Consider the following 25120-nt stretch of genomic DNA (forward strand, 5'->3'; position numbering starts at 1 on the left):
CTACAGTAGTTGCTGTGGTAACCAAACAAACAGATTTGCTAGTTTAGCTAACCAAACTATCAATCCTAGCTTGCCATCATGAAAATCGAATTCAAAATACGAAGCGCAGAGTGCCTGGATACAGCCCTTAGCCGTGGTATATTGGCCATATACCACAAATCCCGGAGGTGCCTTATTGCTATTATAAACTAGTTACCAACATAATTAGACCAGTAAAAATAAATGTTTTGTCATACCTGTTGGTATGCGGTCTGATATACCACGGCTTTCAGCCAATCAGCATTCAGGGCTCGAACCACCACGTTTATAAAGGGAAATAATGCACGCTATAGAATGCCCTTCAAGCCAATCAGAAAGGTGTATTCAACAATGCCATGGTATAAACACTGGTAGTTAATGACCTTGTTCAGTCTAAGAATAGAAGCCCCTGTAATGAGGCTGGTATGAGGAATACAGTAGCTTGCATACCTGTTCCCTGTTATTGAGGAAAATCATAAATCAATATTTGTCTTGGCATTGTGGAACTGAATTTCCACTTACCTTTAAGTATTAACACATGCATACAGTATCAAGACAAAGCTCTTGGTGAAAATATAAGTTCATGGGTCAAGTGTTTTGCAAGAGTCCTTTCTAAAAATATGGAAAACAGAGAGTAAGCTTTGGGAAATAGTGGTATGGCATTGTTAGCCATGTTGACATTAGGCTCAGTCAGTCACTAATTAACTAGTGACGACTTGTGCCTCTGTGTTTAGATTTCAGAGCTTTGTATTCCTAGTTCTGAAACCACCTGATTTGACGAGCAGACACCCTCATGTTGGCTACTAAGTTATGGAGTGTACTTACTGCACACTATAATGCCGATAATTTGTTAATCAACATGAATAATGTTAAACACACTAACAAATAGGCTAATAGGAACAGAAAACATATTATATATACAATAAAATATGTTGTGTATACATTAATGAATAAAAGGAGACTTATTTGAGGTGTGTTATTGACACACGTCTTGTGTGCACATGGTGCACTCTGCTGTTCCAGAATATCATGTATTTCCACACACACGCACGCACACAGAGAGGCTTGGAGAATAGCAGGAATGCTGTTGGGAGGGGGATGGGAAATCATTAACCATACACTCTCTGTCAGAGAGAGGAGAGCAACACATTCTCAGTAATTACTTTTATCTATGGGCATATAACTAGTAGATAAACCTTTCGGAGTGACATGAGCAGTTGTGTAGTACAGTCCTTCTCTTGTCCTATTTTCAGGTCAATGATTAACCAAAATAACACAGGCATAATCCCTATAAATTAGTGGTGGCTTAATCCTCCTTGGTGGTTTTAGGATACTTAGGTCAGTGATACACTATCTACCTTCTGCCACATACTCAGCGAGAGAATACAGTGATTCAAATTGGATGGGGAGTGTTGAGCCTTATTGTCAACTTGCACCTCCATCAATTATAGATTATTCTGAACCATTTCAGATGAATAAGCATGGATTGATTTATTTGACAATTTAAGAAACACATTATACAGCCAGTACATTTACTATTATTTACATTTTAAGGTATCAAATTGAACACAATACAATTATAGATTATTTTTCATTGGACTTATTTCCATTGTGGTCATTTTTCGATATTAGGCAGACACGGCAAGACTGGCAATACACTACAGGCTACAGTTACAGATATCAGACTTAAATGAGGACTGTAGCAATCATTAAAAGTTCATGGCGCAATACAATGGATGGACTTATTGTTTAACATTGTATTTGATTTGTCTTATGAAAATGTATATATATATTTTAAAGGTAAAATAAAAAAAATAAAAAGATGTGTATGTTGATGAAATCATACTGTATAACATTCAGCTACACAGTTTAGGCTATCCCTGTGCCATTAACCATATTAGTGAGTTACCCTGGACATTGTTGGAGTGCAAAGCTTGCTTGAGGATTAATTATTATWATTTTTTTTAAATAGGTGACCATCATCCACTTCCTTTCATCTTCAGCAGAGATGTTATGAGTACAGTAGTATCAAGAATCTGTTGATTCTGTCTCTAAAGAAGAGTTGCTCTGTTCTGTCTCTGGAAGAGAATGGTTAACACAATATGAGGAGTATTATTGGACAGGAATTATTGAGTACAAGCCATAATGATATGGTATAGAGCCAAAGTACCAGTATCTTTGGCAACAGAGTATATATGTCCAGAAAATGGAGGAAAGCCTAGAAAAACACATTGACACAGGTAGATCACCAATGGGACATGTCATATTGCCCACAAATGATACATTCTTGATAAAGATGCTAAACATTAAAAGATAATCATCCTGTAAATGTTTTTTATTAGAATCCCCATTAGCTGTTGCGAAAGCAGCAGCAGCTACTCTTCCTGGGGTCCACACAAAACATGAATAGACAAGAACAGCTCAAGGACAGAACTACATACATTTAAAAACAGCACACACAGCCTACACATCAATACATACACACAAAATATATAGGTTAAATAGGGGAGAGGCTTTGTACCGTGTGGTGTTGCTTTATCTGTTTTTGAAACCAGGTTTGCAGTTAATTTGTGCAATATGAGATGGAAGGGAGTTCCATGCAAAAATGGTTCTATATAATACTGTACGCTTTCTTGAATTTGTTCTGGATTTGGGGACTATGAAAAGAACCCTGGTGGCATGTCTGGTGGGGTAAGTGTGTGTGTCATAGCTGTGTGTAAGTTGACTATGCAAACAATTTAGAATTTTCAACACATTAATGTTTTTTATAAAAATAAGAAGTGATGCAGTCAGTCTCTCCTCAACTCTTAGCCAAGAGTTGCATAGTATTTATATTAGCCCTCTGTTTACAATGAAGAACAAGACATGCCTCTCTGTTCTGGGCCAGCTGCAGCTTAACTAGGTCTTTCTTTGCAGCACTTGACCACATGATTGGACAATAATCAGGATAAGACAAAACTAGAGCCTGCGGGACTTGCTTTTTGGAGTGGTGTCAGAAAAGCAGAGAATCTCTTTATTATGGACGGACCTCTCCCCATCTTTACAACCATTGAATCTATATGTTTTGACCATGACCATTTACAATCCAAGGTAACACCAAGTAATTTAGTCTCCTCAGCATGTTCAACAGCCACATCATTCATTACCAGATTCAGCTGAGGTCTAGAGCTTAGGGAATGATTTGCACCAAATACAATGCTCTTACTTTTAGAGATGTTCAGGACCAGTTTATTACTGGCCATCCAATCTAAAACTTTCTGCAACTCCTTGTTAAGGGTTTCAGTGACTTCATTAGCTGTGGTTTCTGACACGTACACTACCGTTCAAAAGTTTGGGGTCACTTAGAAATGTCCTTGTTTTTGAAAGAAAAGCACATTTTTTGTCCATTAAAATAACATCAAAATGATCAGAAATACAGTGTAGACATTGTTAATGTTGTAAATGACTATTGTAGCTGGAAACGGCTGTTTCTTTATGGAATATCTACATAGGCGTACAGAGGCCCATTATGAGCAACCATCACTCCTGTGTTCCAATGGCACGTTGTGTTAGCTAATCCAAGTTTATCATTTTAAAAGGCTAATTGATCATTAGAAAACCCTTTTGCAATTATGTTAGCACAGCTGAAAACTGTTGTTCTGATTAAAGAAGCAATAAAACTGGCCTTCTTTAGACTAGTTGAGTATCTGGAGCATCAGCATTTGTGGGTTCGATTACAGGCTCAAAATGGCCAGAAACAAAGAACATTCTTCTGAAACTCGTCAGTCTATTCTTGTTCTGAGAAATGAAGGCTATTCCATGCGAGAAATTCCCAAGAAACTGCACTGTTCTTAGTTTTTTAATGCATGAATAAGATGGCTCACTGTTCGTTGTTGGCATTTCCTACCTAAATTTGCCCACTTTGCCAATGAAGTAATCATAAAAATTATTGGTAAAATCAAATGGTTTTGTGATGAATAAGCCATCTGATTCAATGAAAGATGGAGTTGAATTTGTCTGTCTGCCTATAATTTTATTTAAAGTACTCCAAAGTTTTTTCCCGTAATTCTTTATATCATTGATCTGACTTCATAATACAACGTTTTCTTATTTTTGTTGAGTTCAGTCACATAATTTCTTAATTTGCAGTAAGTCAGATGTGCAGCCAGACATATTAGCCACTCCTTTTGCCCCATCTCTTTCAAACATACAGTTTTTCAATGCCTCATCAATCCATGGATGATATGTCCATGTAAGACCATTCTCCACCTGAAGAGGGCAGCCTAATTCAATCAATTATTGCATTAGTTCAACCAATGAAACCCATCACTCCGAATACAGAAGTTATCAGCATCCAAACACTTTCTGCATCTGTAACCACCATTCTCTTCTTCTAACCCAACTCACCTGCGTGTTTCCACTTCCACATGCCAAAAACAACAAGGCTCCCAATCAGAATTAACACGACTGCCATTACCAGGACGACTGGAATGATGGAGGCGCTATCTGGGCTAGTATCAGGATCTGTCAATGAATACAAACACAATATTATCAGTACATTAAATTGGAAAAATGATGTATACATGACAGTATTACATGACTAATATTTATTATTGGAACAACTTTGTAATTTGTAACCTCTAACAGAGGTGGACCATAATGGTTGTTAAAAAGCACATAATCTGATTATACTGTATCTCAGAGCATCCCTTGGCTCCTAGTCTTACCCCAACTGACATCCAGCTTGTTGTCCATACTGACTGGCAGTGCAGGTGTAGTTGTGTCTCTCTCACAGCTCCTGGACAGTGATTGTCAGACTCTTTCTCAGCTGGTACGTCCAGTCTCAATTCGGCAGCAATTGCCTCCCTTTGAGCTCATGCTCTGCCACAGGCTGTCCGTCTCTCAGCAGGGTGAGGTTGATGTGGCGGTGGTAGACAGGCCAGGCAGGTGTTCTTGGCCCCTTCAGAATCTGTGTTTCTTTTTAAATGAATCTTACTCTAGGACTCACTGAGGAGGAAATGTGTATCAATGGATCAACTGTAGATTTTCTCCGGTTGTATTCCTGATGCTTTTTACACATGGTATAATAATGGCATAACAATAATATTTGGTTCTACTGTTTATGCATTGGCATGACTATTTATTTTTTATAGTCCACAAAGCCTACCTTTTCTCATGACGAGTTTCTCCTCTTTCTTCAGGTAGTCCTTCAATTATTTAATGCAAATAGGGAAATAAACCTTGTCAAGACCCATTTGAACGTACTGTGTCCTTTGTTGATTAAACTCAAGTTCTGGCCACATAGGATGGTAATTGTACTGCAGTTTGTTGAAGTTCAGAACACCTCCATCAATTCCATTGAACACTTCCTTTATCATGAGTTGGCCTTGCTTTTCATTGTCCACCAATTCACAACCAATACGTCTCTGATGAACAAATATMCCTGTAATAATTTAAAAGCAAAGAACCAACATAGTGACAAAAAAAAGTTTTAAAAACATGTTCTGTCCAGCTTATATAAAATTAAGCAGAGAGGTAGAGTGAGCCATTTATTACGTTTACCATCACTGCCAACTTTACGGTTTTTACTTTTTAATTGCCGTTTTATATTTTATTTTTTCCCTCGCTCGACTTTTTTTTCATTCAACTTTTTCACCCCGAACGCTTTAACTGGACATGGTTCTGCACGACCTCCACCAGCCGAAGCTAGTAGTAACATTAAGTCTTCTAATTGCAGTCGCTGTACTCATAATATACAGGAGAACGATCACCTTATGGCGAGGATAGCCGTGCTGCAAGCCCAGCTTCAGACGCAATCGTTAGGCAAGGGTAATTTAGGTGTAGGAAAGGATGAAACGGCGTCTGTGCCACCAATAAGTACAGATAGTAGTATAAATCCCCTCGCACAGTCCCCGCAGACGGACAATTTTCTCATGGTTTCTAGAAGGAAACGCTGTCGGGAATGCTCAACCGGTGTCTCTCATTCAGCCGACAGAAACTTTCAACCGGTTCTCCCAATTAAGCAACGAGTCAGAGTCAGTGTCTCTCTGGTCTCTCCTCCACCCTTCACGGGATCTGGGATGCCGAAGCCTCCCACCATTAGCTCTGACAAATTGAACGCCATTGGCGACTCCATTACCCGTAGTATTAGACTTAAAAATAATCATCCAGCTATCATACACTGTTTACCAAGGTGTAGGGCTACTGACGTTTAGGCTAACCTGAAGATGGTGCTGGCTAAGGCTAAAACTGGCGAGTATATAGAGATATTGTTATCCACGTCGGCACCAACGATGTTAGGATGAAACAGAGATCACCAAGTGCAACAACCGAGGTAAAGACAGTTTCAGGTCGGATATTCGCCTGTAGTTTTCCTTACCGCCAAAATCACATTTTTCAAATTTCAATAGCTTTTAACCATTACTCCTAAACTTTCAAAACTTGTTCTAGCTAACCTGATGGCATAGACACACATTGCACACATTTTTTGGGTCGATTTACATCTTGCACTATTTTAAATTATTTATTTACATTCTTGAATTTCAATAGCTCATTGGTCATATGACCTAATGGACTCAAACAAGGTTCAGAATGTCCAKTGACTACCCTTCTATTTTGCACACCCTTTAGTTTGTCCATTTTCATCTCACACGTTTTTACATGAATTTTTCTACATTTAAAATTTCAATAGCTCCTTGGTCATGTGATCTAGTGACTTCAAACAAGGTTCAGAATTTCCCCTCAGTGGGCCTACACACTGCACACCCTTTAGTGTGTCCATTTTCATCTCACATGATTTTACATGAATTTTTCAAAATGTAAAATGTCAATAGCTCCTTGGTCATGTGACCTAGTGACTTCAATCAAGGTTCAGTATGTCCACTGACATAATGGAATTATGATTAGTTAAAGGAAAATGAATACACAGGCCAAATGTGTATGCTGTTTTCCTTATCACTATAATCTAGTAGTACTTTAGTAGTAGATGTAATTTCCTTTATGCCCCATTCTACACACAGCCTAAATTATAGGCACTGAACCATTTACAGGACAATAATAAAAGTAGCATATAGGATCCAACCCTATCACAGAGTGAATACATGTAGAGCGTTTGTAGACTTTAAGAAAAAAATATTAAGTGACAGTTTCATCAGGGCGTAAAGAAAGTCATATCACAAAGATCACAGATGACAGTGCCCACCAAATCTATGACAATAGAGAATGAATTGTAAGCACCAAAGTGTGTTTGTCAAAATAATATCTGAAAATGTCAGTTGTTGAACATAATCCTTCTATTTGCAATAGCAATTTATGATATATGCAGTTGAGGAATATTCCATGTAATATTCCATGTACCAACACTACACGGAGGACAGACATTAGACATTCAGACATACAGTATAWWTTTTTTTTAAATGTATTTTTTATTTAACCTTTATTTAACCAGGTAAGCCAGTTGAGAACAAGTTCTCATTTACAACTGCGACCTGGCCAAGATAAAGCAAAGCAGTGTGACACAAACAACAACACAGAGTTACACATGGAATAAACAAACGCACAGCCAATAACACAATAGAAAAGTCTATATACAGTGTGTGGAAATTAAGTAAGATTAGGGAGGTAAGGCAATAAATAGGCCGTAGTGGCAAAATAATTACAATTTCGCAAATAAACACTGGAGTGACAGATGTGCAGAAGATTAATGTGCAATACTGGAGTGCAAAGGAGAAGAAAAAAAATATGAAAAAAAAATAACAATATAGAGATGAGGTAGTTGGATGGGCTATTTACAGATGGGCTATGTACKGGTGAAATGATCTGTAAGCTGCTCTGATAGCTGATGGTTAAAGATAGTGAGAGAGATATGAGTCTCCAGCTTCTGTGATTTTTGCAATTCGTTCCAGTCATTGGCAGTAGAGAACTGGAAGGAAAGGCGGCCAAAGGAGGAATTGGCTTTGGGGGTGACCAGTGAAATATACCTGCTGGAGCGCGTACTACGGGTGGGTGCTGCTATGGTGACCAGTGAGCTGAGATACGGCAGGGCTTTACCTAGCAAGGACTTATAGATGACCTGGAGCCAGTGGGTTTGGCGACGAATATGAAGCGAGGGCCAGCCAATGAGAGCATACAGGTCGCAGTGGTGGGTAGTATATGGGGCTTTGGTGACGAAACGGATGGCACTGTGATAGACAGCATCCAATTTGCTGAGTAGAGTGTTGGAGGCTATTTTGTAAATGACATCGCCGAAGTCAAGGATCGGTAGGATAGTCAGTTTTACGAGGGTATGTTTGGCAGCATTGTGAAATAGGAAGCCGATTCTAGATTTAATTTTGGATTGGAGACTCTATATGAGTCTGGAAGGAGAGTTTACAGTCTAGCCAGATACCTAGGTATTTGTAGTTGTCCACATATTCTAAGTCAGAACCGTCCAGAGTAGTGATGCTAGGCGGGCGGGCAGGTGCGAGCAGCGATCGGTTGAAGAGCATGCATTTAGTTTMACTTGCYTTTAAGAGCAGTWGGAGGCCACGGAAGGAGWGTRGTATGGCATTGAAGCTCYTRTGGAGGTTWGTTAACACAGTGTCCAAAGAAGGGCKAGAWGTATACAGAATGGTGTRGTCTGRYTAGAYGTYGATCAGAGAATCACCAGCAGCGAGAGCGACATCATTGATGTATACAGAGAAAAGAGTCGGCCCGAGAATTGAACCCTGTGGCACTCCCATAGAGACTGCCAGAGGTCCGGACAACAGGCCCTCCYATTTGACACACTAAACTCTATCTGAGAAGTAGTTGGTGAACCAGGCAAGGCAGTCATTTGAGAAACCAAGGCTGTTGAGACTGCTGATAAGAATGCGGTGATTGACAGAGTCGAAAGCCTTGGCCAGGTCGATGAATACGGCTGCAGAGTATTGTCTTTTGTCGATGGCGATTATGATATCGTTTAGTACCTTGAGCGTGGCTGAGGTGCACACATGACCAGCTCGGAAACCAGATTGCATAGTGTAGAAGGTARGGTGGGATRCGAAATGTTCGGTGATCTGTTTGTTAATTTGGCTTTCGAAGACCTTAGAAAGGCAGGGTAGGATAGATATAGGTCTGTAACAGTTTGGGTCTAGAGTGTCTCCCCCTTTGAAGAGGGGGATGACCGTGGCAGCTTGCCAATCTTTAGGGACCTCAGACGATATGAGAGGTTGAACAGGCTAGTAATAGGGGTTGCAACAATTGCGGCGGATAATTTTAGATAGAGGGTCCAGATTGTCTAGCCGAGCTGATTTGTTGGGGTCCAGATTTTGCAGCRCTTTCAGAACATCAGGTATCTGGATTTGGGTGAAGGAGAAATGGGGAGGCTTAGGCAAGTTGCTGTGGGGGGTGCAGAGCTGTTGACCGGGGTAGGGGTAGCCAGGTGGAAAGCAAGGCCAGCCGTAGAAAAATGCTTATTGAAATTCTCGATAATCATAGATTTATTGGTGGTGACAGTGGTTCCTAGCATCAGTGCATTGGCAGCTGGGAGGAAGTGCTCTTATTCTCCATGGACTTTACAGTGTCCCAGAACTTTTTGGAGTTTGTGCTACAAGGATGCACATTTCTGTTTGAAAAAGCTAGCATTTGCTTTCCTAACTGCCTGTGTATATTGGTTCCCTGAAACGTTGCATATCGCGCGGGCTATTCGATGCTAATGCAGTAAGCCACAGGATGTTTTTGTGCTGGTCAAGGGCAGTCAGGTCTGGAGTGAACCAAGGGCTATATCTGTTCCTGGTTCTACATATTTTGAATGGGGAATGCTTATTTATGATGGTGAGGAAAGCACTTTTAAAGAATAACCAGGCCTCCTCTACTGACGGAATGAGGTCAATATCTTTCCAGCATACCCGGGCCAGGTCGATTAGAAAGGACTGCTCGCTGAAGTGTTATTTAGGGAGCGTTTGACTGTGATGAGGGGTGGTCGTTTGACCGTGGACCCATTACAGACGCAGGCAATGAGGCAGTGATCGCTGAGATCCTGGTTGAAGACAGCAGAGGTGTATTTAGAGGGCAGGTTGGTCAGGATGATATCTATGAGGATGCCCGAGTTTACGGATTTGGGGTTGTACCTGGTAGGTTCCATGATATTTTGGGAGAGATTGAGGGCATCTGGCTTAGATTGTATGACGGCCAGGGTGTTAAGCATATCCCAGTTTAGGTCACCTAACAGTACAAACTCTGAAGATAAATGGGGGGCAATTAATTCACATATGGTGTTCAGGGCGCAGCTGGGGTCTGTAACAAGCGGCAACAGTGAGAGACTTATTTCTGGAAAGGTGGATTTTTAAAAGTAGAAGCTCGAACTGTTTGGGCACAGACCTGGATAGRATGACAGAACTCTGCAGGCTGTCTCTGCAGTAGATTGKAACTCCACRCCCTTTGGCAGTTCTGTSTTGGCGGAAAATGTATACACATACATAGTGGCATTTTTCAGCTATGATTTTCCCACTCAGAATCCAGAATGGATATGACAATGGGGCCAGCACAGGACGTAATACACCCTTACAAAAATCTACTTTTTGATCTTCTTGACTTCTTATCTGGTAAACTGCTACTGTGTGTCAAGAAAAGAGCCCCAATCAGGGGTTAGTGTACTCCAGTAAAAAAGGTCTGGTTTAGATTAAAAACTATTGCCCTGTGTCCCCGTTCATAAGGGCATGAGAGACTAGTCAGTGGTAGAATTGAGTTGGCACTTTATTGACCCAAACACCCACAAGGTTGAGGTTACTCATGGACAGTAATTAGTAATTATATATTTTTTTGCATTGATCTTTTAACAGCCTTCTAACTGTCTAAGAATAGGATCCAAAGTGTTAGGAAATATTTGTTCCCATYAATACAAAGGAGTATGTCTCTCCTCATACCTCTGGCACTTTAGTCAGACTGTAAGACTTTGCACCACAGAGCCAATCAGGAGAGAATACATACAGGTCAAGGATGCCAATTGAAAGTCAAGGGGTGTGTCTGTGCCTTTTGGATTACTCTCTCTTTACAGAGAACCCCTGTGGTTCAAGTCAAGAGCTACCCTTCCCCTTTCAGTCTGCTCTGTGCATGTCTGAAAGTGACAGAGCCAGCAGCCAAGAGAGTTTTTCATAGTATGTCATAAAAAATTATTACATTTATGTATGTAAAATGATAATATGTATTAGATCCAGTACAATGGAATAACTAAGACCTGAATTTGAATGCAGCGTGTTCCYATTCCTCTTTCTCTTTCTGTCCAGCAGGGTCAACCAAAAACACTTGGCCTGATGGTTCATGCAGATACTGGGGAAGCAATATAGAAATGTATTGATCCCTTAAATGATTTTACTATTAAATGACCCATATCACAACCCTCATACCTCTTCACAAAAATGTATCTAAATCAATTTTGGAAAAAGGATTTTACTCACAAAAGACGCAGGAATTTATTTTCCCAGTTAGAAATAGTAGGCTATGCATCAAATAACTATATTCATCAGAAAAACYAACCCTCAAATGCASTATTGCATTTTGTAAGTTGTCTGCAGGTGGCTTGTTGTGAATGCACTCAAATATCAAGTCATTATCAGGTTCTGTAAACTGCGTTCTAATACTCAACGTAGAAGGATTTGTCTTAATGTACAGTATATGAAWGTYATGCTATGAAAAGGATTCTTTCACYTTATCAAGCTCACTRTGACTGACAAATCACTGCCTATTACTGTGATTAAAAAGAGCATATGAAACATTGTTTTCATGAGGCCTACCTGTGCCTTCGTTTAAGCACCTCTGTTTGAACACCTCTCCTGTCCTTGATCCATACCACATATAGCCATTTGCGGATCTTTTCAGTGTCCATGTGAAAGATAGTTATTGCGAGGGTGGAACATTTGTTAACTTTTTTTTTTTTAACACCCATGTAAAATGAAGGCCTGCAAGCTTACAGATTTAAGTCTAATAGTATGAGATGAAAAGTAGACAAACATCAGAGTGTGCGATATGAAGGCATAGTCAGTGGACATTCTGAACCTTGCTTGAGGTCATTAGGTCACATGACCTGATGTAAAATGATGTGAAATTAAAATGGACACACTAAAGGGTGTGCAATGTGTAGGCCCACTGAGTGGACATTCTGAACCTTGTTTGAAGTCACATGACCAAGGAGCTATTGATTTATGTAAAATCTTGTGAGATGAAAATGGACAAACTAAAGGGTGTGCAATATAGAAGGGTAGTCAGTGGACATAATGAACCTTGTTTGAAGTCACTAGGTCACATGACCAAGGAGCTATTGAAATTTTACATTTAGAAAAATTTATGTAAAATCATGTGAGATGAAAATGAACAAACTAAAGGGTGTGCAATATAGAAGGGTAGTCAGTGGACATAATGAACCTTGTTTGAAGTCATTAGGTCACATGACCAAGGAACTATTGAAATTCGAATGTAAAACATTTTTTGTACTTTGTTTACGCTCCCTAACTAATTCAACTAGGAATACAAAATGCTGCTCACATTTCCACATGTTTATTAGCTTTGGAAAGCGAATTAATGTCCAAATCGTGAAAATAAGACCTGTGCAATGTTGTGCACAATTTTTCCAACATCATGACACTTATTTGGAGTCTGTGGCTCAAGTGGTTTGAAAGCTAATGAGGTTTGAAAGCGCGAATATCCGTTGAATGTCCAACTTGAAACTGTCTTTACCTAGGCAGTGCAACATAGCTTCAGCGTGTAAATCAGCTAGAAAGATGTCGGCATCCAGTAATTGTCTCTGGCTCCCTCCCAGTTAGGGGGAGTGATGAGATCTACAGCAGTCTCACAACTCAATCGCTGGTTGGAAACTGTTTTCTGCCCCTCCAAAAAAGATAGCATTTGTAGATAATTGGCACTCTTTCTGGGGCTCACCCACAAACAAGACCAAGCCTGGCCTGCTGAGGAGTGACGGACTGGAGGGGTGCTCTCATCTTATCTATGAACATAGACAGGGCTCTAGCTCCACACTGAGATAGGGTGCAGTCCAGGCAGCAGTCTGCCACTAGCATAGTCAGTGTACTCAGCTCAGCTATCCCCATTGAGACTGACTGTCTGTGCCTCGATCTAGGTTGGGCTAAACTAAACATCGCCTTAGCAATCTCACTGGAATAAAGACCTCCTCCATTCCTGTCATTATTGAAAGCAATTGTGATCTCACATCTCAAAATAGGGCTACTTAATGTTAGATCCCTCACTTCCAAGGCAGTTATAGTCAATTAACTGATCACTGATCATAATCTTGATGTGATTGGCCTGACAGAAACATGACTTAAGCCTGATGAATTTACTTGTTAAATGAGGCCTCTCCTCCTGGTTACACCATATCCCCCGTGCATCCCGCAAAGGCGGAGGTYTTGCTAACATTTACGATAGCAAATTAAAATTGAAAAAAAGAAGAAAAAAAATGCGTTTTCGTCTTTTGAGCTTCTAGTCATGAAATCTATGCAGCCTATTCAAATCATTTTTTATAGCTACTGTTTACAGGCCTCTTGGGCCGTATACAGCATTCCTCACTGAGTTCCTATCTGACCTTGTAGTAATGGCAAATAATATAAACTTTTTTTTTTGGTGACTTTAATATTAACATGGAAAAGTCCACAGACCCACTCCAAAAGGCTTTCGGAGCCATCATCGACTCATTGGGTTTTGTCCAACATGTCTCCGGAACTACTCACTGCCACATGGACCTAGTTTGGACCTAGTTGGACCTAGTTTGGACCTCTGGACCTAGTTTTGTCCTGTCCTCATAATCCTGGACTACCGGATCACCATTTTATTACGTTTGCAATCGCGACAAATAATCTGCTCAGACCTCAACTAAGGATCATCAAAAGCCGTGCTATAAATTCTCGGACAACCCAKAGATTCCTAGATGCCCTTCCAGACTCCCTCCACCTACCCAAAGATGTCAGAGTACAAAAATCAGTTACCACCTAACCACCTAAATGAGGAACTAAATTTAACTTTGCGTAATAGCCTAGATGCAGTTGCACCCCTAAAAACAAAAGTCATAAGAAACTATCTCCCTGGTATACAGAAAATATCCGAGGCCCTGAAGCAAGCTTCCAGAAAATTGGAACGGAAATGGCGCTACACCAAACTGGAAGTCTTCCGACTAGCCTGGAAAGACAGTATCGAAGAGCCCTCACTGCTGCTCGATCATCCTATTTTTCCAACTTAATTGAGGAGAATAAGAACAATCCTACATTTATTTTTGATACTGTCGCAAAGCTAACGAATAAAAAGCAGCATTCCCCAAGAAAGGATGGCTTTCACTTCAGCAGTGATAAATTCATGAACTTCTTTGACGAAAAGATCATGATAATTAGAAAGCAAATTACAGACTCCTCTTTAAATCTGCGTATTTCTCCACAGCTCAGTTGTCCTGAGTCTGTACAACACTGCCAGGACCTAGGATCAAGGGAGACACTCAAGTTTTTTAATACTATATCTCTTGACACATTGAAAATAGTCTTGGCCTCGAAACTTTCAAGCCGCATACTGGACCCTATTTCAACTAAACTACTGAAAGAGCCGCTTCCTGTGCTTGGCCCTCCTATGTTGAACATAATAAACGGCTCCCTATCCACCGGATGTGTACCAAACTCACTAAAAGTGGCAGTAATAAAGCCTCTCTTGAAAAAGCCAAACCTTGACCCAGAAAATATAAAAAACGATCGGCCTATATCGAATCTCCCATTCCTCTCAAACATTTTTGAAAAAGCTGTTGCGCAACAACTCACTGCCTTCCTGAAGACAAACAATGTATTCGAAACGCTTCAGTCTGGTTTTAGACCCCATCATAGCACTGAGACTGCACCTGTGAAGGTGGTAAATTACATTTTAATGGCGTCAGACCAAGGCTCTGCATCTTTCCTTGTGCTCCGAGACCTTAGTGCTGCTTTTGATACCACATTCTTTTGGAGAGATTGGAAACCCAAATTGGTCTACACGGATAAGTTCTAGCCTGGTTTATATCTTATCTGTCGGAAAGATATCAGTTTGTCTCTGTGGATGGTTTGTCCTCTGACAAATCAACTGTACATTTTGGTGTTCCTCAAGGTTCCGTTTTAGGACCACTATTGTTTTTACTATATATTTTACCTCTTAGTGATGTCATTTGGAAACATAATGTTAACTTTCACTGCTATGCAGACGATACACAGCTGTACATTTCAATGAAACATGGTGAAGCCCCAAAATTGCCCTCCCTGGAAGCCTGTATTTCAGACATAAGGAAGTGGATGGCGGCAAATGTTTTATTTTTAAACTCGTATAAAACAGAGATGCTTGTTCTAGGTCCCAAGAAACAAAGAGATCTTCTGTTGAATCTGACAATTAATCTTGATGGTTGTACAGTTATCTCAAATAAAACTGTGATGGACCTTGGCGTTACTCTGGACCCTGATCTCTCTTTTGACGAACATATCAAGAATGTTTCAAGGACAGCTTTTTTCCATCTTCGTAACATTGCAAAAATCTGAAACTTTCTGTCCAAAAATGATAAAGAAAAATGTATTAATGCTTTTGTCACTTCTAGATTAGCCTACTGCAATGCTCTACTTTCCGGCTACCCGGATAAAGCACTAAATAAACTTCAGTTAGTGCTAATCACGGCTGCTAGAATCTTGACTAGAACCCCAAAATTGTATCATATTACTCCAGTGCTAGCCTCTCTACACTGGCTTCCTGTTAAGGATAGGGCTGATTAAGGTTTTACTGCTACCCTACGTACAAAACATTASATGGGTTTGCTCCTACCTATCTTTCCGATTTGGTCCTGCTGTACATACCTACGCTACGGTCACAAGACGCAGGCCTCCTTACTGTCCCTAGAATTTCTAAGCAAACAGCTGGAGGCAGGGCTTTCTCCTATAGTTTCATTTTTATGGAATGGTCTGCTTATCCATGTGAGAGACGCAGACTCGGTCTCGACCTTTAAGTCTTAATTTCAGACAATCTCTTCAGTAGGTTCTATGATTGAGTGTAGTCTGGCCCAGGGGTGTGAAGGTGAACGGAAAGGCACTGGAGCAATGAACCGTCCTTGTCTCTGCCTGGCCGGTTCCCCTCTCTCCACTGGCATTCTCTGCCTCTAACCCTATTACGGGGGCTGAGTCACTGGCTTACTGGTGCTCTTCCATGCCGTCCCTAGGAGGGGTGCGTCACCTGAGTGGGTTGAATCACTGACGTGATCTTCCTGTCGGGTTGGCGCCACCCTCGGGTTCGTGCCGTGGGGGAAATCTTTGTGGCCTATACTCGGCAATGTCTCAGGGTAGGTTGGTGGTTGAAGATATCCCTCTAGTGGTGTGGGGGCTGTGCTTTGGCAAAGTGGGTGGGTTTATATCCTGCCTGTTTGTCCCTGTCCGGGGGTATAGTCGGACAGGGCCACAGTGTCTCCCGACCCCTCCTGTCTCAGCCTCCAGTATGTATTCTGCAATAGTTTGTGTCGGGGGCTAGGGTCAGTCTGTTATATCTGGAGTATTTATCCTGTCTTATCCGATGTCCTGTGTGAATTTAAGTATGCTCCCTCTATTTCTCTCTTTTTCTTCTCTCGGAGGACCTGAGCCCTAGGACCATGCCTCAGGACTGCCTGGCCTGATGACTCCTTGCTGTCCCCAGTTTACCTGGTCATGCTGCTGCTCCAGTTCCAACTGTTCTGCCTGCGGCTATGGAACCCTGACCTGTTCACTGGACGGGCTACCTTGTCCCGGACCTGCTGTTTTGGACTCTCTCTCTACCGCACCTGCTGTCTCTAACTCTGAATGACCGGCTATGAAAAGCCAACTGACATTTACTCATGAGGTGCTGACCTGTTACACCCTCTACAACCACTGTGATTATTATTATCTGACCCTGCTGGGCATCTATGAATATTTGAACATCTTGGCCATGTTGTTATCTCCACCCGGCACAGCCAGAAGAGGACTGGCCACCCCTCCAGAGCCTGGTTCCTCGCTAGGTTTCTTCCTAGGTTCTGGCCTTTCTAGGGAGTTTTTCCTAGCCACCGTGCTTCTACATCTGCATTGCTTGCTGTTTGGGGTTTTAGGCTAGGTTTCTGTACAGCACTTTGTGACATCGGCTTATGTAAAAAGGGCTTTATAAATACATTTGATTGATTGAGCTTTGTCTTGAAAAATACCGGCACGCTCGTTTTGCATTGCGCCGGATAGGTGGAGATTTCACTTAAGAACCAATAGATGGTCTAAAATGTGCAGGCTCTGCCCACTCATGGCTCCGGGCGATGCAAAACTAACACCCACCCTTCATCACAGTCACTGGTTTGCATTTCCCATTCATATACAAGCTCTTACAGGTTTGACACCCAACAAGCATGTGACAATTCAGCTTTTACACATTTAAGGTATAAAGCAATAAAACAAAACATTTCTATAGAAATGTAGTTAGAGATGTTATTGACTATCCAGGTCTTCAGTAAACATTAACCACTGACGTCCAATGGGGATTTCACTTTGGTAACTGTCTGAATATCAAATTGAATGTGTCAGTAGATGCAACACCAAGCCTGTCAGGTAACCATGCATGCTAAGACGTGATCATGTTGGTTCATCATACTATCATCATTACCTTTTCTCTGTCTTGTTGTGACTACACACATTTAATCAGAGCCTACAGTACTAAGAACAGTATGCATTTCTTCATGGCTGAATGATTGTCAAGTACATAGAAAAAAGACCAGAGGAATCTGGTTCATAATTTCTTCTTTTATTAGTTGTACAATTATGAAAAATAATAATCATAAAAAAGGACTGGAAGCCCAAGGTCATTTACAATCTTTTTTCTTTGTTTCTGTAGTGATGTCTCTCTGAGTTCTTTCTCTCAGCCTGTTTTCAATCGTTGGGTATTGTTGGAATCGGGGTGAAACTTTGAACATTGTTATACTCAGAAGTATAGGAACATTAGGTACTAAAGAGACATGAGGGGTGCCATAATGAAGCTTGGGAGGGGCTGAGTGCAGGGAACACAATTGCATGTGGCAGTACTGATAAGGGGAGAAACCGTTGAAGGCTCATATCACTTAGCTCCCTGCTTAGTAATAATGATGCAATGTTTAGAGATAAGTAGGAGACTCCACCCAAAGTGGGGTATGAATACTACCACTGGGGAAGCCATGTCGGTGTCTGAATTACAGCTGTAACAACCCTTTGGGAAGAATTACACTTGGTTAAGCTTCTCTAGTGTCCGTGAGTTATTTACTCAAAATTAGAACCTAACAGTATCATGATATGTTGAACTTAATAAGACAGTCCTTTTTACAAATGTGGCAAAACAATTACATAGGTACATACATATACATAGATATCTATAAAAACAAAATCATTCAAGTATCAAAATACCGACTGCTAGAGATTAATTTACAATCCAATATCATTGTTATCATCATCATAGTCTTCATTAATATCATCAGAATAGTCCCATTGTACTACCCATGATCCTTATGTGCAAACGCGGAGACAGGACCAGGTTGATGGCTGCAGGCGCTCACATCAACCAGCTAAAGACAGCTGTATCATATAGAGTGAGTACCATATAGCTAGTCTATGTACCCACACAGGCTCAACACTCCAGCTGACCACAGAGTACCCAAAACAGTCAACGTACCAGGAGAGATACCATATGGGGAGAAAACATTGTACCACATTGTACCTAAAATCTTACAGGACTGGTTTTCTGCATTGACTAGTTTAAAATAAATCAAATCGAATCAGGGGGAATAAAAGGCCATCACAGTACCTCCTAACAGGTCCTATAGTTTCCAGTAACTGAACAGTTTAAACATACAAAAAGACACTCCCCCTGTTTTTAAAAGTTGCTGTAGTGTCAGTTGAACAGCCCTCCAAACTTCATCCATGTCAGATTATTCCTTCTGTACACTATTACGTTAACTATCACAGTTCTGTATGTTATGAATGAGAAAATGAAGATAAAGCGATGCTTTGATGTAACTGACTCGGTGCTTGAATGGATGGACATGTGAAAGCCTGTGAGTGTACTGCTGCATCTCGCATTGTAATTATTCTACCCAATCGTACTCTAGTGAGTATAGCATACCGAGGACAACTTTAATGCGTTCCTTTATCTAAATCTGTCTCCCATTTCCCAGTGAGATATCCAGGTAGATCTCTACTTCTTTTCTCAAAAAAATATTTTTATGTTGATTACCACTGTCTGTACCTTAATAAAATTCCCTGTCAGAGTAAACATTAGCTTAGCGTAGCCCTCAGCGAAGAGACATATAAGTGTATGGGAAAGGCCCCTCTGAGGGATCGATCTAGAGAAGCATCCATCTTCAACTCTCATGGAATGGATACACAAGTCACAAAATGTCAGGGAAAAACAACAACTGGAAACATGACACTGTCGAACCCCCACAGATAAAATACACTGTCTGAACAGCATTCACTGGCCTGTCAAGGATAAACATGTTTCCATTTGTAAAAAAAAAACAGAAAAGGAGGGATGTTAAAGTCGAGTGCTTCACATTGAAAGAGATGCCTACCAAACAAACACCTTTCAGTCTCTGGATAACTGACCAAGCTTTGACATATTGAGTCCATTTTCCAGTGTAAGTAAGTGGATGCAGTGAGGATATTGGTTGTTTGGGCCTACTGCTTGGGGGCTGACTTCCTGTCTGTGTGATACAGAGCTACAGCGCTGACCCCTGGAGCTGAACACCTCAGTGGAGGTGAGAAGGAGTGGAGCATGAGGAGAGGGCCAGGGGTGTCAGAGAGGAGGTAGGGCCTTCCTGGTGTATGCAAGCATGTCTCCAGTGGTACTGGTAGGAAGGGTGCATGGAAAGTGGCCTTTCTCCTGGTTCCAAAAATGCCTCCTGCCCCACAACACAACCCCATGGGTATGGGTCACCCCTGACCTCTCACTCTGGCTGGTGTCCGGTCATGGTAGTCAGCTACATGGAAGGGAGACACACACCAACACAGCACTGGGGTTAAAATAATGTAAAAACATAACTGAGCCAACTGAAAACAAAATGGCGTAGATATCAAAATAACAGATTTTTCTAGATAATGATTAAATTCCGCTTCCATGTTAGCACTGAATATCGACTGAGGCAGGGTGAATAGTAAAACAAACACAGACAGTCATTAATGACAACATGATGAACATAAAGGAGAAACTGTACGAGTAGTGAAAAAAAAGAAGGAAAATTAAAAAGGGTAAAAAGGAAAGTCCCCTATTTCACTGTTTACTTTCAACAGACATTGGGTTGATTGCATCGTGGCACTATTTGGAATATGGCGATGAGTTAGAAATGTTGATCGATGCAAAGAGTGATATGATTTCAAATGAGAACACTGAATGCACTATACCTAAAGTATAGCAACATTATGTAATGCTGTACTTTTAATCTGTATACATCAGCCTCTGTTAAACCACAGTGGATGGACTAGATGCCAACTAAACAGAATATGTGCCTTGACAAGGTTATGCCTTCATGTTTCAGTCCATTAAGACATGCTTGGATTAGGAAAGATGGATGGTACAGCAGTTTATTCTTTTGACGCATTTCACCTAACCACTCCTCTCCAGTGAGATTTGATGAGCTCTCCTCCTCATGAAGGTTAATATAACCGATCAGCCCTATATTGATGGATCTACCGGCAAGGCTGGGTAATTAGACTGAAACCGTCACCCAAGTCTATTACTGGTGGCTAGAGCAGAATTCATGCATTTTGGCTCATACTCTATTGAATAAACAGTCAATTTAAGTTCTCGTCATATCATCTTTGATGCACATATTTCCCCAGCATCCAAGCATTCACAAAGTTTTCATGACACTCCAAATAAGGATTGCACTAGATATCAAATTCTCAGTCAAAGAGCAAGGCATGCTCAGATTGATTTCCCACACTGCTGTCTATAACAGTGAGGACATCTATATCTGTTTGAACCTCTGTGTCCTATCTATCCCCCATCAATGTTAACTCCATTAGTTACCAGTAGAGACCTCCTATCACAGTGCTGGACCCTAGCCTACTTTGGTAGCATAACACAGAGTGCCAGTTTCCCAGACTCAGATTAAGTATGGGAAACCGACACAAAGAGCGAAAATAAATCAGACAGGATACGCATCAACATGCCCTTCCCTCTGTTTACCCAAATGGACCAATCCTAGGGGGGGGCGGGGGCTTAGGGTTTAGTCCAGAGTTGTCTTCCATCCCCTTGCAGAGAAACAGGCAATGTTCCTACTAATGAGCATAGAACTACAACAATGGAACAGGGAGTCTCTCACAGAGAGAAAACAAGGAAGGGGAAAGTTCTTCAAGAGCGCCTCACAGTGGCCGTCGCCTGGTAGAGCAGTAAACGCACCAAGAGGAGAAAGGAAAAAGAAAGGAGGGATAGATGGATAGAAAAATTAAGGATTGTCCTAAGAGAATTTGGGGCGAGGGAAAGAGGAATGGTGAGGAGTGGGGAGGTAGGTAGGTAGAATGGAGATAGCAGCCACTGAACAAACTGAATCAGTGACTGGATTTGTGGATTACATTAGCTGTCCTACACACATCATAGCTAGGGTACTGAATAACAGCACCATACATTAGAACAGTTTAAGCAGAACTAACAGTGTCAATGTGAGGGAAGTGGAAGGACAAGGTAGAGTATCATGCTTCACAGAGGCAAGGGGAACCAAATGCCTAGGAACATACTGTACGATGATCACAGAGCAATGATTCAGGGCCCAGAGGAGTCAGCAGTTTAACACAGCGAAAAGGAGCAGGGATCAGGGTGGAGTCCAGGAGGTTGTCCAGTTAGTCCCCACAAAGAGATTTGTGGTCAGGGGGAGAGGCAGTGGCAAGGCAAGGACAGAAGAGGCAGGTCTCATAATGGTAGACTGAATAACAGACAGGGGGAGGAGAGAAGTTGAGTCTTTCAGCAGACAGAGGAGAGGAGGTGGAGGCAGAGGAGAGGTGGAGACAGAGGAGGGCAGGAGGGTTCTGGCCCAGAGAAAGAGGCAGGATGCAGAGTCACAGTGAAAGGCACACAGAAGGAGGAGGAAAGGTACAGTAAGTCAGAAGGTCAAGCCCAGGGTCAAAGGGCAGAGGGCAGGAGAGGTGTCAGGTCCACTCAGAATATGGTGGTCTCGTACTTAGTGCTGATGGTCCTCTTGGAGTCTTTGGGGACAGGGTCCACCAGCCACGTGGTGCTGCCCTGGGACTGGGAGTCCACTTCCAGCTCCAACGGGTCCACCTGGTGGGGTAGGGGACACAGAGGGGGCTCAGATACAGGATTTGACACTTCTTAGGGTGAGAGTCAACAGACAAATAAATGCAATTCATGTGCTGAATTACATGTTAGTCATTCTAAGATCACGGTGTGGTGAAATCCTGCACGGAGCCTGCCTGGCGCCCAAACAAAATCCATCTTTACTCCTCTCTAACAATACCGCTACAACAGTGTATTGTCCCTGAACATGTTGTGCAAACAGAGAGATCATGACAGGAACTGATGACTCATTGAAGCACAGTAAAATGTACTAAGTGTGAGTAAGAAAACCTTAACAGAGGAACCAGTGAGGACCAAGATATACCATATCACATCAGCAAATCAAGTGTGATTCCCAACCTGGAATGTTCATGCCACTAGAGGGCTCCCAAGGGCTTTACAACTATAAAGGGGTCTAGTAAAGAACAACACAGTAACCAACAGAGAGTTGATGGTGTCTCAACATGACGCCATCTTTTGAAAGAAAAAAGTAATGTGACTCCAGGTTGAGAACCCCATTGAGACAAAAACAGAGAAGAAATGAGGCATGAAGAGGAGAGACCAAGGAGTAATGTGGATGGATTGAAGGGGAGGAGAGAAATGTGAGTTTTTGGTAAAGAATTGGTAATAGGGGGATCGATCAAGCCAAGGCAGTAACACATACAATTATGTAGAAAGGGTGGATGATCGAAGGATGAGGAAGGGGAGAAAGGAGGATGAGGAGAGAGGGAGAGAGCAGCACCTGGGCAACAGGGCTGGCAGAGTGGTGCAGTGGGAGGAAGGAGGGACGGTGGGTGGTGCAGGTGAGACAGTAACAGCAGGAGCGACTGTCCAGCAGGGGAGGAGAGTCCTGGGAGAGACAGACAGGACAGACAGGAAGAGAGCGAGAGACCGACATTAACACAGGGGAAGTGAAAGGACAAAAGAGAGAAGAAATAAGGGAAGTCCAGGGACGGTGGAACAACAGAATGGGGAGGACTGAAACAGAACAGGAAGAAGGAACAGATTCTCACAACACCCTGCTTAGTCCAGTAACTGGGGGACATGAGATGTGTTGATTTCAGGTGTGTGTACCGATGGGAGGGATGGGACTGGTACCTGTCATTTGATACCTCCTGCAGAGAAAGGCATTACATAAAGAAACCCCTCTGCTAATAGCGTCAGTATATAGCTATTAATCCCAAAGCACAGCTATGACGACGGTGTGGTAGCTTGTTTTTAGGGGTGTTCGGCATTGTGTTGTTTTCATGCTATGTCAAAATAACACAATTTTCCTAAGGGAAAGGATTGTGTATGAACACACCTTCTGTTTGTTATATATAATAAATAGTCCAAGCAGCCCTGTGATCAGCACATTATCATTCAGTGGCACGGGAGGCTGGTGAGAGCAGGACAGCTCATAATAGTGGCTGGGATGGAGTGAATTGAATGGTACAGGTAACTGCCAAAATAAAGAAACACTTGAGTAAATTATAGATACAAAGTATAATGAAAGCAGGTGCTTCCACACAGGTGTGGTTCCTGAGTTAATTAAGCAATTAAAACATCCCATCATGCTTAGGGTCATATATAAAAATGCCCAGTTGCCCATTATTTTGGCTACCATTTTGGCTAGAAGAAGAGATCTCAGTGACTTTGAAAGAGGGGTCTCAAAGGAGCATAGGGGGTTTAAAGTGTGGTGTGTGTCTCAGTCACCAGATCAACCCAATTGAACACTTATGGGAGATTCTGGAGCGGCGCCTGAGACAATACACCAAATTATGGAATTTCTCATGGAAGAAATTGTGTGTAATCAATCCCTCCAAGAACCTTGTAGAATCTATGCCAAGGTGCATTGAAGCTGTTCTGGCTTGTGGTGCTCAACGCCCTATTAAGACACTTTATGTTGGTGTTCCCTTTATTTTGGCAGTTACCTGTATCAAATGAATGGAAACCATGTGTTTGATACCATTCAATTTATTCRGTTCCAGCAATTACAATGAGCCCGTCCTCCCCAATTAAGGTACCACCAGCCGCATGTGTTCAGTGGCAATCCATTCCTTAATGTTTTAATGCTACTGGCAGATTTTCAATGTATTCACAATGATGTGAGGAGCTGCAGGATCATTTTGATAAATTACTTATTTGTTTCCTGTCCAAATCAGAAGAGAATTGTCTGTGTGCGCATGTGACAAACTCACCCCTGATTTCCTTACGCCACCCCGTGGTTTGGGAACGGGCCGGCTGGATTTGGTCTCGATGACCTCTGCCCCGGGTCCTGCTGGGATGCCCTGGTGCTGTTTGGTCCTCTGGGCCTGGAGAGCTAACTGATAGGCCACCTCAAATGCCTGTCCCAGCGTCAGGATGATTTCATAGGTCAGGTTCTACCAGAGGGGGAGGAGACAGAATCCTACTCAGTATTCTACTCCCTCCTCACAGACAGACAGACAGACAGACAGACAGACAGACAGACAGACAGACAGACAGACAGACAGACAGACAGACAGACAGACAGAAGACCGAGCTCGCTGAATATGAATGCTGCTGCATCACTCAGATTGAAGTGGAAAAGTGAAGAGTAACTTCCAGGAGAGATGCTCTTCGTCAGACAATGGAATATATGACTTAATTTGTTATGTTTATTTCCTGCACCACTTTGTAAACAGACCCAACTCAATGGCAGGCAGAGCTGTCAGGTAGAGAGGAAGGGGAGCGAGACAGCAAGCTGTTCCCTCTCTGTCCCCTGGCTGCAAACACCTGCTACTGCAAACCAACTGGGGCTGGAGCTGCATCAATTAAAACACAGATTCTAATTAGTGGCTAGGACCAGGTGGGTGAACACACTCAGGACACTCAGGACCAGAGACGGAGACCAAAACATTGGGGG

General features: G+C 42.0%; 1 protein-coding gene, 1 long non-coding RNA gene and 1 pseudogene across 12 annotated transcripts in view; 1 reads left to right on the forward strand and 2 right to left on the reverse strand.

Annotated features, from left to right (window-relative positions):
• Positions 1-1490: 1490 nt before the first annotated feature.
• On the reverse strand, positions 1491-5450 carry LOC111977014 (hereditary hemochromatosis protein homolog; annotated as a pseudogene).
• A 10693-nt stretch (positions 5451-16143) lies between these two features.
• On the forward strand, positions 16144-18208 carry LOC139029052 (uncharacterized). The gene is made up of 2 exons (XR_011481309.1): positions 16144-16438; positions 16574-18208. It is a non-coding gene; the product is annotated as an uncharacterized lncRNA (long non-coding RNA).
• Positions 17719-25120, reverse strand: part of LOC111977077 (ankyrin repeat and SAM domain-containing protein 1A) — a 103787-nt gene continuing 96385 nt past the window's right edge. For 7 of the 11 annotated variants that reach the window (XM_070447938.1, XM_070447936.1, XM_070447935.1 and 4 more), the window contains 3 exons: positions 24435-24617; positions 22997-23104; positions 17719-22239 (listed from right to left, as the gene is read on the reverse strand). In XM_070447938.1, the coding sequence (XP_070304039.1) occupies positions 22117-22239; positions 22997-23104; positions 24435-24617 (414 nt within the window). In that variant the 3' untranslated portion in view covers positions 17719-22116. The remainder of the gene's footprint in view (positions 22240-22996; positions 23105-24434; positions 24618-25120) is intronic. The other 4 variants (XM_070447941.1, XM_070447939.1, XM_070447937.1 and 1 more) reach the window with 3 other exon arrangements.

This window comes from Salvelinus sp. IW2-2015, linkage group LG17, assembly GCF_002910315.2.
Source record: "Salvelinus sp. IW2-2015 linkage group LG17, ASM291031v2, whole genome shotgun sequence".
Lineage (NCBI taxonomy): Eukaryota > Metazoa > Chordata > Actinopteri > Salmoniformes > Salmonidae > Salvelinus > Salvelinus sp. IW2-2015.